The sequence below is a fragment of the Gymnogyps californianus genome, chromosome 17 (genome assembly GCF_018139145.2).
Source record: "Gymnogyps californianus isolate 813 chromosome 17, ASM1813914v2, whole genome shotgun sequence".
NCBI classification, from domain to species: Eukaryota; Metazoa; Chordata; class Aves; order Accipitriformes; family Cathartidae; genus Gymnogyps; species Gymnogyps californianus.
Window position 1 is genome coordinate 16,386,393 of NC_059487.1, and position 16,264 is coordinate 16,402,656.

At 57.8% G+C, this 16,264-nt stretch overlaps 3 protein-coding genes across 3 annotated transcripts; 2 read left to right on the top strand and 1 right to left on the bottom strand.

Annotated features, from left to right (window-relative positions):
- Nucleotides 1–1,644: 1,644 nt before the first annotated feature.
- Nucleotides 1,645–4,847, bottom strand: LOC127023323 (signal-regulatory protein gamma-like). The gene is made up of 5 exons (XM_050907397.1): nt 4,675–4,847; nt 3,231–3,584; nt 2,901–3,102; nt 2,445–2,484; nt 1,645–2,186 (listed from the first exon to the last, which is right to left on the bottom strand). The coding sequence occupies exons 1-5, from the start codon at nt 4,745–4,747 to the stop codon at nt 2,058–2,060; spliced, it is 798 nt and encodes a 265-aa protein (XP_050763354.1). The 5' UTR covers nt 4,748–4,847; the 3' UTR covers nt 1,645–2,057.
- A 635-nt stretch (nt 4,848–5,482) lies between these two features.
- LOC127023494 (tyrosine-protein phosphatase non-receptor type substrate 1-like) lies at nt 5,483–6,243 on the top strand (the record flags this gene model as incomplete). The annotated part of the gene is made up of 2 exons (XM_050907609.1): nt 5,483–5,581; nt 5,930–6,243. Coding segments are annotated over exons 1-2 (393 nt in total), but the record flags the coding sequence as incomplete, so codon positions are not given.
- A 1,359-nt stretch (nt 6,244–7,602) lies between these two features.
- Nucleotides 7,603–15,061, top strand: NSFL1C (NSFL1 cofactor). Its single transcript, XM_050907517.1, has 9 exons — nt 7,603–7,704; nt 8,573–8,670; nt 9,653–9,727; nt 10,898–11,063; nt 11,409–11,501; nt 12,148–12,257; nt 12,701–12,838; nt 13,353–13,517; nt 14,645–15,061. Exons 1-9 carry the CDS (start codon nt 7,603–7,605, stop codon nt 14,805–14,807), a joined length of 1,110 nt encoding a protein of 369 aa, XP_050763474.1. The 3' UTR covers nt 14,808–15,061.
- Nucleotides 15,062–16,264: the final 1,203 nt, after the last annotated feature.

Here is a 16,264-nt window from a genome sequence, read left to right on the forward strand (position 1 = left end):
GCCGCCTCGGCTGGGAAACGAGCCGCTGCCCGGCGTGGCCGTGGCTCCGCTCGGGACCCAACGCTGCCGGAGGCTTCACCCCGGCACCCCCACCCCACAGCCCCTCACTGCTGCTGGGGCAGGCGCAGAGGGGGCCAGGCTGGGTGATGGGTGCTGGGGGTGGCGGTGATGGACCCCTGCCCTGGCAAACTCCCCCCCCCACCCCACTGTGCCTACAGGGTGCTGAGTGCCCCTGAGAAAGAAATGACCCAAAACTGTCCCCAGGGCATGTCCCCCAGAGCAGAGGATGCTGATTCAGCCATGCAAATGAATTTCAGTAGTGGCTCCTCTCCCCCCATAACAATTCTCTCCCCGAGAAGATCTCTGCTGGCAGACAAAGCTCCCCTGGGTACACACACGCTGCTATTTCACGCTGTCTTCTTTCACTTCTCTTTTTCGATTTCATGGTAAAAAGTAGATAAAGTTGGAAACCGGCAACTGCAGCGGCTTTCAAGGTTACAGGCAGCAGCAGCAGAAGCAGCAGGTTCCTCTGCCTGAAAAGCGTGTTTCGCCCTTAGCCCGTGCCCGTGAAGGCGGGTGTCTGCTTGTGGCGGCACACGGTGCAGTGGGAGCGCCTGCCGGCACGGGTGGCTGCGTGTGGGTACGTCGTGCCGGGGCACGCCTGGGCGCCGCAGCGGTGCCCGGCGTGGAGCATGCACTCCGTGGCTTCCTGCCACCGCCACACTCCGTCCTCGGCCACCGGCCTGCTCCCCTCGGAGGTGGGCACTGAGAACGCGTGCACGGAGCAGATGTGCACGGAGCAGATGTACATGGAGCAGGGGATGCGCACGGAGCAGATGTGCACGGAGCAGATGTGCATGGAGCAGGGGATGCGCACGGAGCAGATGTGCACGGAGCAGATGTGCACAGAGCAGGGGATGTGCACGGAGCAGATGTGCACGGAGCAGATGTGCATGGAGCAAGGGATGTGCACGGAGCGGATGTGCATGGAGCAGATGTGCATGGAGCAGGGGATGCGCACGGAGCAGATGTGCACAGAGCAGGGGATGTGCACGGAGCAGATGTGCACGGAGCAGATGTGCATGGAGCAAGGGATGTGCACGGAGCGGATGTGCATGGAGCAGGGGATGAGCATGGAGCAGGAGACTTGCACAGAGTAGGGGATGTGCATGGAGCAGATGTGCATGGAGCAGATGTGCATGGACCGGCTGGGGCTGGAGCAGGAGATGTGCACGGATCAGGGAGAAGAGGTGGACGGGCTGGCTGGTGCCAGCTGCCCTGGTTTTAACGCAGCATCATGAGCCCCATTCCCAAATACCGGCCCCTTCGGGAGGGCAGGGAAAGGCGGGCGAGGGCTGGTCCTCGGCCCATGAGCTGCAGCAAAGCAGCACGGAGGACTGTTCCCGAGAACTGCCCCGTGCGTTGTCAGAAGATGCGGGTTTCGGGGGAGCCGGGCAGCCGCCCTGCCCGGGGGAGCTGCCCGCGGGCAGGGTGGGAGCCGGCAGCTGCCGGTGGGGCTCAGCACGAGCCCGGCAGCAGCGCGGGGTGAGCTGGCACGGGGCTGCGGAGGGCACGCGTCTCCCAGGACCCCGCGGGACCGGCACTATTGCTCTTGCTCTGAACCGAGCGGGACTGGACGGCACGGCTGTTTGCTGGCTTTAATGAGGATGGGCTTAGTGTGGTGACAAGATAACACAAATTATGGACTGGCTGAGCCAGGAAAGTGCTGGTGGTGGCCCGTGCTGGTGGAGACAGGCGTGCGTGAAGTCCTCCTGTTGCAATCGGCACTGAACAGCTTGCACAAGGCAGAGGTGCTCAGCCTCGTGGCCTGATCCTGCGTTCCAGAGCACAGCGGGTCCAGCCCTGAGCCTCACCCGGCACTGCCGCTGAGACGGGAATGAATTAGGGGAGCTTTGCCAGCTCTGAGCACAGCGTGCCGAGCTTGGACCGGGGTGTGCCACGCAAACAGATCCACTTCTTTATTGTGCCCTGCAGAAATGTCTCTGCTTCCTCCGCCGAGATGGGTTCTTCGGCCTTGCAGGCTGCGGTGCCACACGTCACTTGGCAGCTACCCTGACACTGGCATACTCAGAGCAGGCTGTGCCGGGGCTCCTGCCGTGCCACGGGGCCGCGGGCAGGGGCTGGAGATCGGCGTAGTGGATGTCATTGTCCTCCTTGCTGCTTTGCTGCAGAAGTGCACAGAAACGGGGAATGCTGTCACAAGATAAATCTTGCAAAAATAACCCTAACGGCAGGTTCAAGCCGGGACGGCGGTGCCACAGCCGCACAGATGGCCCCGTGCCACGGTGCAGAGCGTGCCGGGACCACGTGCAGGCAGCTGCTGCTCACCCAATGCCCACCTTGGCCCCGGAGCCTTGCAGAGTCCCTGCAAGCCAGGGCATCGGCACGGGATGCTCTTCCCTGTATTCACGGCTCACTCTTACCTGGCTGGGCAGATGGGAGGACTCTGCATCCGGGACTTCGCTGCGGAGGGGGAAGGACAGCCATTAGAGCTAAAGGAAGCCAGGTCCCCTCCCCACCCCACTCAGGACAGCGCTCCACAATTCCCCTCCCAAATTTTAGCCAGACTCTGCGGCACGTGGCTGCACGATGCCCACTTTGAAGGCAAAGGAGAAGGACAACATGCTGTCTGCACGCCTGGGCCGGGCTCAGACGCTGCGGTGAGGGGCTGCAGGGAGCTCCCCGGTGCTGGGTGCTCCCCACCGCGCGCTCCCGTGAAACGCAGAGAGAAGCGATGCAGCGCAGCGATGCGCCTGTGAGTAAAGGACCTTTTCTGGGGAAAACCACTGCTCCAGAGGGAGAGGAAACCAGGATAAGGCAGGTGGATAAGGTGGTTCACTCATCTCGGGGTGCAGAAAGAAGAGGTGGTGGGTACAAACCTGGGAGTGCCGGGGGTCCCTGCACAGCACCGCAGAGGGATGGGCGAGAAGCTGCCCATGGCCACCGGCCCGGCCAGGCACTGGCTCTCCGCCTCACCTCTGCGCTTCCTCCTGCGCATGCAAAGGGCAATAAAGAGGCTGAGGAGGAGGAGGAAGCAGAGTCCTACAGCTGCAGCCACCATGCCGGGAACCAGGGCTGTGTCTGTGGAGATACAAGGCAGAGCGGGGAGAGGGTGGTGGGCGCAGGGCAGCACGGGACCCCGCCGCGGGCAGGGTGGGGGGCCGTGGGATGGGGTCCCCGGGAGCAGCGTCCCACTGGGCTGCACTCACCGCGCAGGGACACCACCGTGCCCTTTCCACGCCGAAACACCTCATCAACACCGCCCAGCGCTTTGCGGAACTTCACGCAGTAATAGGTGCCGACATCCTCGGGGCGAACATCCCTGATGTGGATGCTGAAGTCTGTGTTGGACCCACTCACTGCCCTCGTCACGCGGGGGAAGGAGCCCGTCTGGTCATAAACGGTCTCGTTCCCACTGCCCCAGCCCTTCAGCCACTTCACAGGGCCAAGGGGACCGTCTCCGGACGTGGTGCAGGTCAGGGTGAGCGTCTCCCCCACTGTCACCGACACCTTGGGCTGGGGTTGCTGCAGCTCGAAGCCCTGACCCGCCTGGGCATCCGTACCTGGGGACAGCGACAGGAGGGTTTGGGGCTGAGCGACGGAGCGAGGCGACAGCTTGCTCCACTCGCCCTGAACGGCACGGGCAGAGCAGCCCCAGCTTGCTCCCAGTTTGCAGCAGCTCAGCTGAGAAATATCCCTGGATATGGCAGAGACAAACCGCAGGCACTGGGAGCGGTGGAAGCCGGGTTCAAAATGAACAAGGGGCAAATTCGCATCCCCTGCCGTGTGGTTAACAGGAGGCGCTGCGGATGCTTGAGTCCAGAGAGGTGCAGAGCCAAGGGGAATTCCTGGCAGCAAAAACTCCCGAGTGCTGTTAAACATTAACGCCCCAGCTCTGTACAACACTAGCCAGGATTACTGGGGCTCTGCGAGAAAGCAGGGTTCACAGCCCGGGGCTGTGCAGAGCCGGCCAGGAGCAGGGATGTGCGGCCCTGGAGCCGAACGCAGCCCCCAAACCTCTCCTGCCCCCAAACCCCTCCTGCCCCCAAACCCCTCCTGCCCAAAGCCCCCCGCTACCTTCGGCACTGACTTGGAGGGGCTTAGTGCTGCACATCCCGGGGCTCGGCGCTGCAGATCCCCGGGGCTCGGCGCTGCACACCCCCGGGGCTGGGCGCTGCACACCCCCGGGGCTCGGCTCCGCACATCCCGGGGCTCGGCGCCGCACACCCCCGGGGCTCGGCGCTGCACACCCCCGGGGCTCGGCCCTGCAGATCCCCGGGGCTCGGCGCCGCACACCCCCGGGGCTCGGCTCTGCACATCCCGGGGCTCGGCGCCGCACACCCCCGGGGCTCGGCCCTGCACGTCCCCGGGGCTCGGCGCTGCACATCCCGGGGCTCGGCGCTGCACATCCCGCCCGCTTTGCCCCCGGCATCCCCACGCAGCCCAAAAAGGTGGTCGGAGGAGGAAAGCACACACACCACCACCACCCCCCCCCGCCCCGTCCGGTGTTTATCTGTGCCGGCCTGCTCGCGTTAGCGATCTGCTGCGGCGGCCGCGCCGCTCCCCCGCCGTCCCGCCCCGGGCGAGCAGCAGGCCAGCGGGACCGGGAAGCGGGAGAGCTGGCGGGGGCTGCCGCCGCCGCCCCGGACTCACCCGGGAACCGCAGTGGGAAGAGGCTGAGGTGCCCGAGCAGGAGCTGAGCCGCCGCAGCAGCGCGCCAAGCCATCGGCACTTGGCTCCGACTTTGGACTCCGGCTCCGGGAGAAGGAAAAAGAGAAGCTGCGCAGGAAATGGAGGCGAGCGGGAGCGGGCTGTTAACGCTTTTGGTGCCTGCCCCGGGGCGGACGAGGGGCAGCGGCAGAACCGGCCGGCAGCTCCGCCGGGCTTCACCCCCGAAGGGCATCATTCGAGGGCGAAGAGCCTCCCGGCCCGCCCCGACCCCGAGGGGCTGCGCTGGGCACGGGGCAGGAGAGCGGCTCGGTGCCCTCCCCGGTTCGGTAAGCCGGCCGGAGCGCTGGCTGCAGCGGGGCTCAGGAGAAGCCCGGGGCCGGCTCCGCACCACGGGCCCGTCGGAGACGCCAGCCCGTGCCCCGATCCTGCTGGCGAGGGCTGGGTGTCCCTCTGGCACCCTGAGGTGCGTGGGCTGGCCACGCGTGGTGGGAACGTGCCGGATTGGGGCCCCTCTCTCTGGCTGCCCGATGCTGGTGGCCGTGGCCGTGGCCGTGGCCGTGGCACACATCCGCGGGGAGAGCGGGACTGACGTCGCTGGCGAGGACCAGCCTCGTGACACGAGATGGCGTGAACACTGTGGGAACCAGCTGCGACTTGTGCAAGGGGTCCGTGGAGGAACTTGGCCGGCGGTGAGCCCCTTCCTTCCCCTTTGCCAGGAGAGAGCCCAGCGCTCCGCTGAGCCGAGCCGAGCCAAGCTGAGCTGAGCCGAGCCAAGCGAGCCGAGCGAGCCGTGCCGTCAGGGAGCAGGACATGGGAATCACCATGGCTCCGACGATGCGGGTGCTGCCTCTCAGCTGCCTGATGCTGCTCCTGCTCTGGAGAGCCCCGGGTGAGTGGGGGCCCCGCAGAGCCCCAGCGCCTTTCCCACAGCACACTCGCCCGCACCACTGCCAGGGCAATCCCCTGTGCCCGCGGGTATCTGGGGCTCTTCTCTCACTACCTCCCTTCCAGCTTGCTTTTTTTCCCAAGCTGAAGAGTTTGTTTTACTCCAGCACGTCCCGGGGGCCCCAGGCCCTCCCCGTCCCGCAGTCCCCAGCAGTGCCGGCTGCCCCGGGGGGCGAGGGATGGGGACATCTCTCTGTCCCCTGCTCTGGGCTGGGGGTCTGGCGATGCCCCGTGCTGTGCCCCGGCTCCGGGGCCCCTCATCAGCCCCAAACCCTCCTGTCGCTGTGCCCAGGTACGGATGCCCAGGCAGGTCAGGACTTCAAGGTGCAGCAACCCCAGCCCAAGGTGTCGGTGACAGCGGGGGAGATGCTCACCCTGACCTGCACCATGTCCAGAGACGGTCCCGCTGGTGCCGTGAAGTGGCTGAAGGGCTGGGGCAGTGGGAACGAGACCGTTTATGACCAGACGGCCTCCTTCCCCCGCGTGACGAGGGCAGTGAGTGGGTCCGACACAGACTTCAGCATCCACATCAGGGATGTTCGCCTCGAGGATGCCGGCATCTATTACTGCGTGAAGTTCCGCAAAGCGCTGGGCGGTGTTGATGAGCGTTTCAGCATGGAAACGGCACGGTGGTGTCCGTGCACGGTGAGTGGGGCTCCCGGAGCAGGTCCCGGTGGGAACCAGCCCTGCTGGGCGCAGCCCCTGGCCCAGCCCAGCCCAGCCTGGTGGGCTGCACTCGGGGTGAGCAGGGACGGGGAAGGGGCTTGGGTGCTGGCTCCAGGAGAGGGTCCCGTGGGCCATCCCCGGGCACATCCGTGCCCTTGCGGGAGACGCTGCTCCCTGCAGCCCCGGGGGCCGGACAGGGGTGGCAGAGCCTGGTCTGACGGCCCCACACTTCTCCCTGCAGCCAGACCCACCTCCCCGGTTGTGTCTGGGCCCGACCACAGAGTGACACCAAAGCAATCGGTGCCTTTCACCTGCACGGCCGGAGGGTTCTTCCCCGAAGACACACTCACGTCTCCTGTCCCCACCGCAGGTGTGAACCTCCTGTCCAGCCCTGGCCTGTGGCTTGGCATGCTGCTGGAGAAGGGGCTCCTCGGCGGCTTCCTCATCTTCCTCTTCAAGCGTGGGAGGCCATGAGGAGGGAAACGCCGGGGCCGCCGCCCCATCCCGCTCCACGTCGGTCCGGTCTTCGACCGGTTCTTCGGGTCACGGTGCCGGGAGCGAGTCCCGGGGCTCGGCCGCCGCCAGCTTTGTCGTGTGTGTACCTGGAAATAAAGGGGCCGGGATGCACAGGCTGCCCTGGGCTGCTCCGCGCCGCCGGTCCCGGGCGCCCGGCCCTGCCCGCAGCCCGCACACCCGGCCTCGCCCGGGCGCGGGGCGCAGACCCCCGCTGCAGCCCCCGCCGGGTACCCCCGGCCGCGCTCCCGGGAGAGGCGGCACCGCAAGCCCTCCGCGGGGGTTGGGGGGGGGGGGGGGCCGTCCCGGGGCTCGGCGCTGCACACCCCCGGGCTCGGCGCTGCACATCCCGGGCTCGCGCTGCACACCCCCCCGCGATGACACCCCCGAGCTCGCGCTGCCCCCCCCTCGCGCTGCACACCCCCCTCAGCGATGCCACCCCGGGCTCGCGCTGCCACCCCCGGGCTCGCGCTGCACACCCCCGGGCTCAGCAATGCCCCCGGGGCTCGGCGCTGCACACCCCCGGGGCTCAGCGATGCACACCCCGGGCTCGCGCTGCACACCCCCGGGGCTCAGCGATGCACACCCCCGGGGCTCGGCGCTGCACATCCCCCGGGGCTCGGCGCTGCACACCCCCGGGCCGCCAGGGGCCGCTGTGCAGAACGCAGGGCGTTGCGCTTTGCTAAGGACTGTTTCCGCCCGGGAGGTTTTGGCGACGCACAGCGGGGCGGGGTAGGGAGGGGCTGGAGCGGGCCCCGGCGGGTTTGGGCGCTGCACCGCGGCAAGATGGCGGACAGGGAGGAGGCGCTGAGGGAGTTCGTGGCCGTGACCGGCGTTGAGGAGGAGCGAGCGCGCTTCTTCCTGGAGTCCGCCGGCTGGGATCTCCAGGTAGCCCCGCCGTCGCCTCCTCGCTCCTCTCCGCCCTTTCCGTCGCCGGCTCGTCCCGCTGAGGGGGGCTCGGCGGCGGGGACGCGGCGGAGGCCAGCGCCGGGCGGGGGCCGCGGCCCTGGAGGCCGTCGCGGTGGCGGAGTGGGGGGGGGGGGCGCTGGGCCGGGAGCTCGGTCTCCTGCAGGCTCAGGGCTCGGCCGGCGGCCGCTCCCGAGTCCCCGGCCCGTTGCCGGGCTGCGAGGGTCGGGCTCAGCCGGTGCCGCGGGTCCGGGGGCTGGTTGGGGCCGAAGCCCGTCCTGGTTCTCTCGTTAATTTGAACGTAGCTAATTTCTAGCGCGGGGCGAGGAACCGGCGGGGTTCTGAGTTTTTGCGGGGTTTGTGTAGGTTTTCCTTGAATGCTCGTGAGGTTGTTAGTGCTGTGCTGTTTGTACTGTCAGCAGCAGTCCCAGCACCCCCAAATTAAGGGGGAGATCGGCCACCACTCTGACCTGTTCCTGTCTCCCATCGCCCTCAAACGATCTGGCTGTGTTAAACTCCGAGTCTACTCATGGATGTCACAAAAGCAGTAATTTTAGCATAGCCCCTGTAGAAATATTGCAGAATAAGGGCTTCCCGTCAGGGAAGTTGCTCTGGCATACCTGTACTGGTGGGTGTCCTACCGTAACAAAGCCAAACACTAGAAGCTGGCAAAGTCTCGTCTCTGCTAGGATCTCCAATGGGGGAAATGACATGAAATGTCTTTAGTGTTGGTGTGCCTTAAGAGGTCCAACGTGACAGAAGCCTCAGCTATGTTATTTGGGTGTGGTTTTGCCATTGTTCTGGAATGCTTGTTCTCATCCTGAAAAGCTCCTGCGGTGTTCCTTTCCAGATTGCGCTTGCCAGTTTCTACGAGGACGGGGGTGATGAGGACATTCTGACTCTTCCCCAGCCGACACCCAGCTCTATATCCAGAGGCACTGCAGCCAGGTGAGGAGGGAACTTCAGCTCAGGCTGATCTGTTTGTCGGTGGCTTGTAAACGTGACAGTGAAAACTGTTTATGTAAAAACGCAAGCTCTGTGTAAAGCATTGATGTATGTTAATTTTCAGGAGAAATAGCTCTGCGTTTAGATCTGCTTCACCTCGTATGGCTCCCTAGAAATTGTGAAAACCTCAGCATTTATACATCGCAAGCGCAGATGTTATTGCACAACTAATCCAAAGATCAGTTAGGACAACTTGCCTCATTGCTCAGGAAAAACTTGATTTGTCTTTTGAGGTTAGAAGACAGTCGGTTGATGACACTTTCATTTGAGCAGGTTGTATCTCCACAGGAAAACTTTTCTAATCTTGTGTGACACCTGATCTGATCAAATTGAGCATTTTACAAAAAACAGTTAGTTTTGCCTTACCAAATCCCTGTGCAGTAGGGAAATACTATCCAGTTTTAAAGGAGTTACTGACTATATCTTGAAGGAAAGTGCTCTCGGTTCAGACTTCGGTGAATAAAGCCCATATTGCAGACGAGCCCTGTTTCAGTTTGGATCACAGCTAACAGCCTCGGCAGAAACAAGAGGGGAAGAACGTGGAGGCTGGGCTGTCCTGGGGCCTGGAAGAGAAACCTGTGCTTGTGCGGGTTCGGAAGTGGCGGCTCTTTGGAAGAGGCAACGAAATCCAGTACGCGAGCAAGGAAGGTGACCGAAGACTCACTGCTTTTTCTGTGGCCGCAGCCGCCGTCTGAGCCTCCTCCAGTTGCACCCGCTTCGGTTTTCTGTTGGTGTAGTTGGCAGAGAGGTGCAAGAGCTCGGTTCAGCGCTCGGTTACACCAGTGCTGACCTGTCATTTCAGAGAGTAGTGAATCAGACCCTAAAAGTAGAACAGGGTCAACCTAACTGCTGTGTTCGGGAGCTTTTGCTTATGTGGTTGACATGTGTCATGAGGCTGACATACTTCTCCGATTGACTTTTGCAGTGACCATAGAGTAACATCGTTTAGAGACCTTGTTCATGCGCAGGAGGATGATGATGAAGAGGAGGAGGGACAGCGGTAAGTTTTCGGTTAAAGACTTAAACCTGTGTGTTTATCCCTGCCCTTTTGTGACGGCTTACCACTTGTGTGCAGGTGGTTTTTTTTTTTTTTAAAAGCAGATTTAAGTCGATATGAAATTCCTGTAGTGAAAAATCTCAGGTTTGACACAGAAAGGTTGGTCAGTGCAAAGTCTGTGCACAAGCACGTGCTCAGTGTGGCTGTATAAGCACCAGTTTTTATCACTGAATTGTGCTGTTGAGAGAAAGCTTAGGGTAGGATGTGGAAGCCCTAGATTAAGAATAGAAAAAAGCCCAGATCATCATTTGTGTCCGTAGAGAACGGAAATGTGGGAATAATGCAGGGATTGTTTTTCTTTCTGCTTGGGGTTTTGGGTTTGTTTGGTTGTGGGTTTGTCTTTTTTTTTGAAGTGCTGCTTAAGAGTAATGTAGTCGAATGTGGAGGGGGAAAGAAAAATGTAGGTCCCCTTTCCAATGGGAACATGGCGCACTAGTGGGAAAGTCATCTATGATGTCAGCTGTAAGTAGTTAAATACCCTTAAGGTTAACAGGCAAGGTAAATTGAATGGAACTGATGTATCTCAAGGTGGCTCAGCCTAGGTAGGCTGCGTGGTCTTCTGCAAACAGATGTGAGCTTGCTCTGTCTGTGTTACAAGCCATCTGGAAGCTAATAATCCCAGTCTTCCCGAAGCGCTTAATTGCGTTTGACTGACTGTGCATTCATTGCTTCCAGGTCAGATCTGTCCTGCGTGTGGTGATCTTTCAGTGTGGCATGAACGTGTGCCTTCCCTCAAATACCAGTCAGATGTTGCCCATCTTCCATCTGACAGGTCAGAGACTTGCTGGAAGTCTTGTTCAGCTTGGTAATAAAGCTGGTACTAGCAATTGAAACTGAGCCTTGTCAGTCTGGACTGTTTCTCTTGTTATTATCACTTTATTGCTATTGATCAATGGGTAATTTTACAGTAACTGACATAAAAAGCAAGTCTCTGCAGTACAGGAACTTGTAAGTGGCTACAGTAGGAGATCCACTGGTAGTAGCTAATATTTGTAGATCCGAGCTGTGCAAAAATGAACTGAATCCCGATATAACGCTGCTGGGTCCTGTCACATGCATCTCCCGGAGAAGCAGTGGTCCGGTCTTACCCAGAAGCTGTGTGCTTTCTGTTAGGTTTTATGCCGGCGGCTCAGAGAGAAGTGGACAGCAGATCGTTGGTCCTCCGAGGAAGAAGAGTCCCAATGAGCTGGTGGAGGATCTGTTCAAAGGAGCAAAGGAGCACGGTGCAGTGGCGGTTGATCGGACGGCCAAGAGCGGTGGCGAGACTAGCAAGCCTAAAGTGAGGAGCGATGAGTTGTTCTTCCTTCTGTTCCCTGTTTCAGTTAAGGCTCCCACCGTGACAGCTGTTTGGTACTGTGGAGTCCTGGAATTATCTTAAAAGGACAGCTAAGCCTGGACTCTCTTAGTGCAGCTCCAATTCGTGTGTCACCGTGGCAAGAAAAGCCACTTTCTTGTGCCGTATTTATTAATTTATTCAAGCTGGTCACTGTGCCTGCAGGACAATAGATGTTGCTGATGCCACGAAGCCCTCCTGTTCATCCATAACGGTGTTGGGGAAAGGGAAGCAAGCTGTCCTGGGTTTGTGTCATTCTATAACCTCTTTGCCTGCCCCTCTCTCTTGCAGCCTTTCGCAGGGGGAGGGTATCGCCTCGGGGCTACTCCGGAGGAGGAGTCTGCTTATGTGGCAGGAGAGAGGAGACAGAACTCTGCTCAGGATGTGAGTATCTCTCTGTTCTCTTTTATAGATGTCACACGAGGGATTTCTCTACTATAGCTACCCAGCTTGCGACCCCAGAGAGTTATAAAGCTTGATAGAAATTAAAGAGGACAGAAGTATGGTAAATCCTGCTTCTCGTGGGATTTCTGATTAGCAAGTAATAGATGCTTGGGTCTTGGGTAAGCAGTTTTCTGATGAACTTTTAATTAAGAATCTGAGTGTTCCTTAGAAGTGCGGATTGTGAAAAATAGTGTGCAAAGAGCACTGGGTGATTAACTCTTCTTTTATCCATTGAAGAGATGTGGAGCTACCAGCATCAATGCAAGATTCTCTCGTGCTTGGTTTGTGAGCAAATACCCATCTAGACCTTGGTGGGAGCTTGGTTTAGGCTCCTCGCCTCGCACCCTCTTGGCTCTTCAACCATATTTATCAAAAAGGGGTCGGTGGTGCCACCTTCTAGGAATTGATGCATGACCGTTACGTAGCCGGTGCTTTGGGTTTTTCCCTCAGCCCAGAGGAGCCTTGCTGGAATGTTTTCTGCACCTTGAAAGTCCTCTGCCAGCCAGGAACTTTTCATTTTGCGTCCGGTTATTGTTCTTACTAAGATGCTTCAGGGAGGCTGATTGTTGTTTGGGGGCTGCTGCAGGTGCATGTTGTACTGAAGCTCTGGAAGAGTGGATTCAGCCTGGATAGCGGAGAACTGCGGAGCTACCAGGATCCATCCAATGCCCAGTTTCTTGATGATATCCGCAGAGGGTATGTAGCGAGAGGGGAGAGAAAGAATAGCTGTTTTCTGAAACACAAGCATTTGTGAAATCCAGGATGCGGAATCAATGGCACATTTCACCTGAGCTTTCTTATAAGAGCTAGATTCTTAATGTGGAAACTGTGGGAGGGCAGACTGGAACATTTACTTCAGATAAATGGGAAGTGGCTTTGGTTTGTACGGGGCCTTGAGAGTTTGAAGTGAACAAACAGACTTTGATATTTGGGCTGAGAATTTCTGATGCATCATGTCGCTCCAGGTGAGGGCCAGGGAAAAGTAACCTTTAATTTGTGTCTGGGAGTGGGGAGGTGTGCATCTGCCCTGGTAATTAAGCAAGGGCTCGCTGCGATTCCTGAAATTCCAGAGGTCTGTGGCTAGCACTTTTTCTTGACTTGCTTCTTCAGGCAGCTGCCTTAGGACACTCTCTTTGCAGGGAAGTCCCGGCAGAGCTGCGCAGGTTAGCACGGGGTGGACAAGTGAACCTGGATATGGAGGATCACCGTGATGAGGAGTACGTGAAACCTAAAAGTGTCTTTAAAGCTTTTACTGGAGAAGGACAGAAGCTGGGCAGGTGAGAAGAGAGCAGCACTGGTTTGCTGTGTGTGTGGTGTGAGAGAGTCACTTGAGAGTTTTGCTAGGATGAGCCTTTTGATTCATCTTTCTGAGGAAAAGGCCCTCGGTGCCTGTGGTGTGTGAGGTCTTCCTCTAAGAGAGGAAATGAGGCTTACTGGCGTGTGCTGTGAGATGGCGCAGCCTTTCTGTGGCAGGCGGCGGATCCCTCGTTTGGAACCACCATGGCACGTAGAAGCAGTGTTTCCAGGTTACACTGCCCCTCTTCCTGTGGGTGTGTGAAGACCCGTGATGTGGTGCTCCAAAGGGAGATGGTAGAGGTGAAGCTCTAGATAAGTTCCTGCTGACTAGCTGATTCCTAAATTCTCGCCTCCAACTTGCACTGGTGTCTCTTGACTGGGAACCCTGGTAGCTGGGCGCAGCAGGCGATAAGCTCACTGCCTGCCTGCTGGCACCCTGCAGCTAGGGGAGTCGTTTGGTTTTTAACAGCTCGCCTTGTGTCTCCCTCTTCTCAGCACGGCGCCCCAGGTGATGGGCACCAGCTCGCCAGCCCAGCAGGCAGAGAACGAAGCCAAAGCCAGTTCTGCCATCACTATCGATGAGTCAGAGCCCGTCACCAACATCCAAATCCGGCTTGCTGACGGTGGGCGACTGGTCCAGAAGTTTAACCACAATCACAGGTACAAACGCAACAGGAAACACAGGTTACTGACTGGGAAGGCCTGAATGACACTGCAAACTGTGCACAGATGGAGCAGATGTTAAAACCCTGGCTAGCCTGCTAAAGGGAGCTCTGGGGATCCTTCTGTATGGTGAACAGGAATAAAATTATTGTGGGGTTTTAAGGCAGTCGGAACTGTTGGAAGGACAGGATTTGCTTCCCAAATAGTGATGGATTATAGCCAGTGATACCACACCTGGGAGCGTCAGTATTATCAGCAGAACTTTCCTTAATGTCACCTGTAAAAAAAACAAAAAACAAAAAAACAAAAAAAAACCCCAAACAACCAAACACACCCCCCCCCCCAAAAAACCCCAAACCCAGAATCTCTTCTCAGGGCTTTAGAAACTGTCAGATAATTAGGAACTTGGTTCAGTTATTCTGACTCTCAGTTCAGACTTCTCTACTGGGCTGTTCCCTGTGCTGAATGGAGCACCAAGGGGTGCTCTTAGAACAGTTCAGCTCCCTTGGACGAGCGAAGCTGGCTTATATCCCCTGCTGCTTCGTTAGACTTCTCTCCTGAAGTCCTTCTCACCTACCTGATCTCAGAGAGTGTGAGCATTTGCTTATACTCGTTCCTCCAGCTTCTATAAGAGAATCAAGCATGATGCAATAAGTTACAAAAACCTTATTCTGCGATGAGGTGCAGGAAATAGATCCAGTGTCGCTGTTGTGACTGCTCTTGGGAGTTGAGGTCACCTACGTTATGCTGTGTGTGGTGAGCTCAGTCACTTAGGGCAGCTAGTGTCAAGCAATTCGTTAATCTGTTCATCTTGAAGGGTTCAGAAGCTTTCCATTTCAAATAGCTGCCTGACAACACAGATGTTCCCGTTGGGCAGTGTAAAAGAACGTTTAGCTGTAAGTCTTTAGCCTATAAAGCAGCTTGTGTTATTTCACTAAACGGGAGCCTACGGAGGAGTAGGTTAAATCAGAATTGTCCAGCTGCGGCCTCTACTGTTAGCTGAAAAACAAGTGCAGTGGCTGCAGGGTTGCATGCTCTGGAAAGGATGAATTTAGGCTATTGCCATGCGTTGTTCCAAGATGTTCAGTAACAATCGCCCTTGTGTGTTTGATCCCCTTGGACAGGATCCGTGACATCCGGCTCTTCATAGTAGATGCTCGGCCAGCGATGGCTGCCACCAGTTTCGTCCTCATGACCACCTTCCCAAATAAAGAGCTGACTGATGAGAACCAAACCCTGAAGGAAGCCAACCTGCTCAATGCTGTCATTGTTCAGCGGTTAACATAAAGGAACCCACCTCTCGCCACACGCCTGCCCGCAGTGCGCATGTGTCGTCCCGTCCTGTGCGTGCACCTGCGCCGTGCAACACAGGCTCACATCTACTCGTAGCTCTGGGTTCTTAGGTCTTGGTTGGACTTTTTTTCTCTTTAGTTGCATTTCCCATGGTTTTTTGGGTTTTTTTTTTTGTTTTTTTTTTTTTGTGATGATGATGATCAGTGGACTTTAAAATAAATAAACGAAACGAATCCGTTTTGAAAGGAGCTGCAGCCTGTTGTGCCACAAATTCTCCCACGAGAGTTCAGTTACCTTTGTGGATTGTGTTACTGCACTCTTTAGAGGGGAGGAAGGTAAGGGGGAAGGGAGCTCCCAGGGAGCAGTTTCTGTCCGTGCCAATTGACTGCTCATCACAATCTTTTTGCTCTTCCCTCTCCTTCAGGGACTGCTGCAAAGTACTCCCTTTATTTTCGCACATTAAATATAAACTATACGAGAATGAGTGATCAGATTGTCAGGATAATGGTTACGCTCCTGTAAAAGCATTGTGGGGGAAGTCTTTGTGAAACAGCTGTTGCTCAGCGTGGGGAAAACTCCGACGTGTGTGTGCAGGTGTAAGGTTTAACGCTCTTCTTGGGCTTTTCCGGAGGGAAAGTCCTGACTTTCCTTCCCTCAGCAGAGCTCTTAGGGGCGTTCATTGCAGTACCCGCTGGCTCTGCCTGCGCTGTCTCCAGCAGTCCAGGCTGACTGCAGTTTTAATTTGCTGTATTGCATTTCTCTGAGAAACCCTGCTGCTGACTTTTTTTTCTTTCCAAGAAGGCACAAAGCTGAATCAGCTTGAAGTGACTGAAAGTAAAAGGCAAACAGAGTTTATCTTACTGGAAAACAAGTTTTATTTTAAGAGGTGAGTTACTGAGACGGTAGAAACAGCTGAGGTGGAAAAACTCAAGGCTGTAGTACCCTTTGATTTCCTCTCCTCTGCTGAGGACTAACATAGCTGAACACCTGGAATTCTCCAGCTCTGGTCTGTTCCGCTGTTTGTGTTTTGGGCTCAGGTCTCCATATCTTTCTTTCCTTTGAACAGAATCCTGCGGGTGAATTCATTACGCCCAGACATGAGGGACTGGTAGCGCTGGTGTAGCGTCACGCGTCCGAGTTGCCGTATAGCGTTGTGCCACGGCGCTTTGCACCGACCCGCGGCACGCTTGCTATCCTTAAGCCCTGGGCTTGGGAGCGGAACTCGGGAGTTGCGCCGAACGGTGGCCCTCCAGACGTCGGCTAACTGGGAGCTGCGCCGCACCCAGCGGTATCCCTTTGCGAGAGGCTGGATTGCTGCCCTGCGAAGGGTCCGAGCGTGCCATCCGCTTCCTGCCTTAGTCACGCTGGAGCCCTGCGGCTGCTGAGCTGTAAGTCCACCCCCCTCAGCATTCTGAAGCTTCCAGGTCCTCACCTCGGTGCGAGCAGAGAAC

Coding starts and splice junctions, on each gene's coding strand:
- LOC127023323 (XM_050907397.1), bottom strand. CDS start 4,747: ATGGCTTGGCGCGCTGCTGCGGCGGCTCAGCTCCTGCTCGGGCACCTC. Junction 3,585..4,674: donor CTTCCCACTGCGGTTCCCGG/GTGAGTCCGGGG, acceptor CGCTGTCCCCAG/GTACGGATGCCCAGGCGGGT. Junction 2,485..2,900: donor GGGACCCCCGGCACTCCCAG/GTTTGTACCCAC, acceptor CCCCCTCCGCAG/CGAAGTCCCGGATGCAGAGT.
- NSFL1C (XM_050907517.1), top strand. CDS start 7,603: ATGGCGGACAGGGAGGAGGCGCTGAGGGAGTTCGTGGCCGTGACCGGC. Junction 11,064..11,408: donor GCGAGACTAGCAAGCCTAAA/GTGAGGAGCGAT, acceptor TCTCTCTTGCAG/CCTTTCGCAGGGGGAGGGTA. Junction 12,258..12,700: donor CTTGATGATATCCGCAGAGG/GTATGTAGCGAG, acceptor CTCTCTTTGCAG/GGAAGTCCCGGCAGAGCTGC.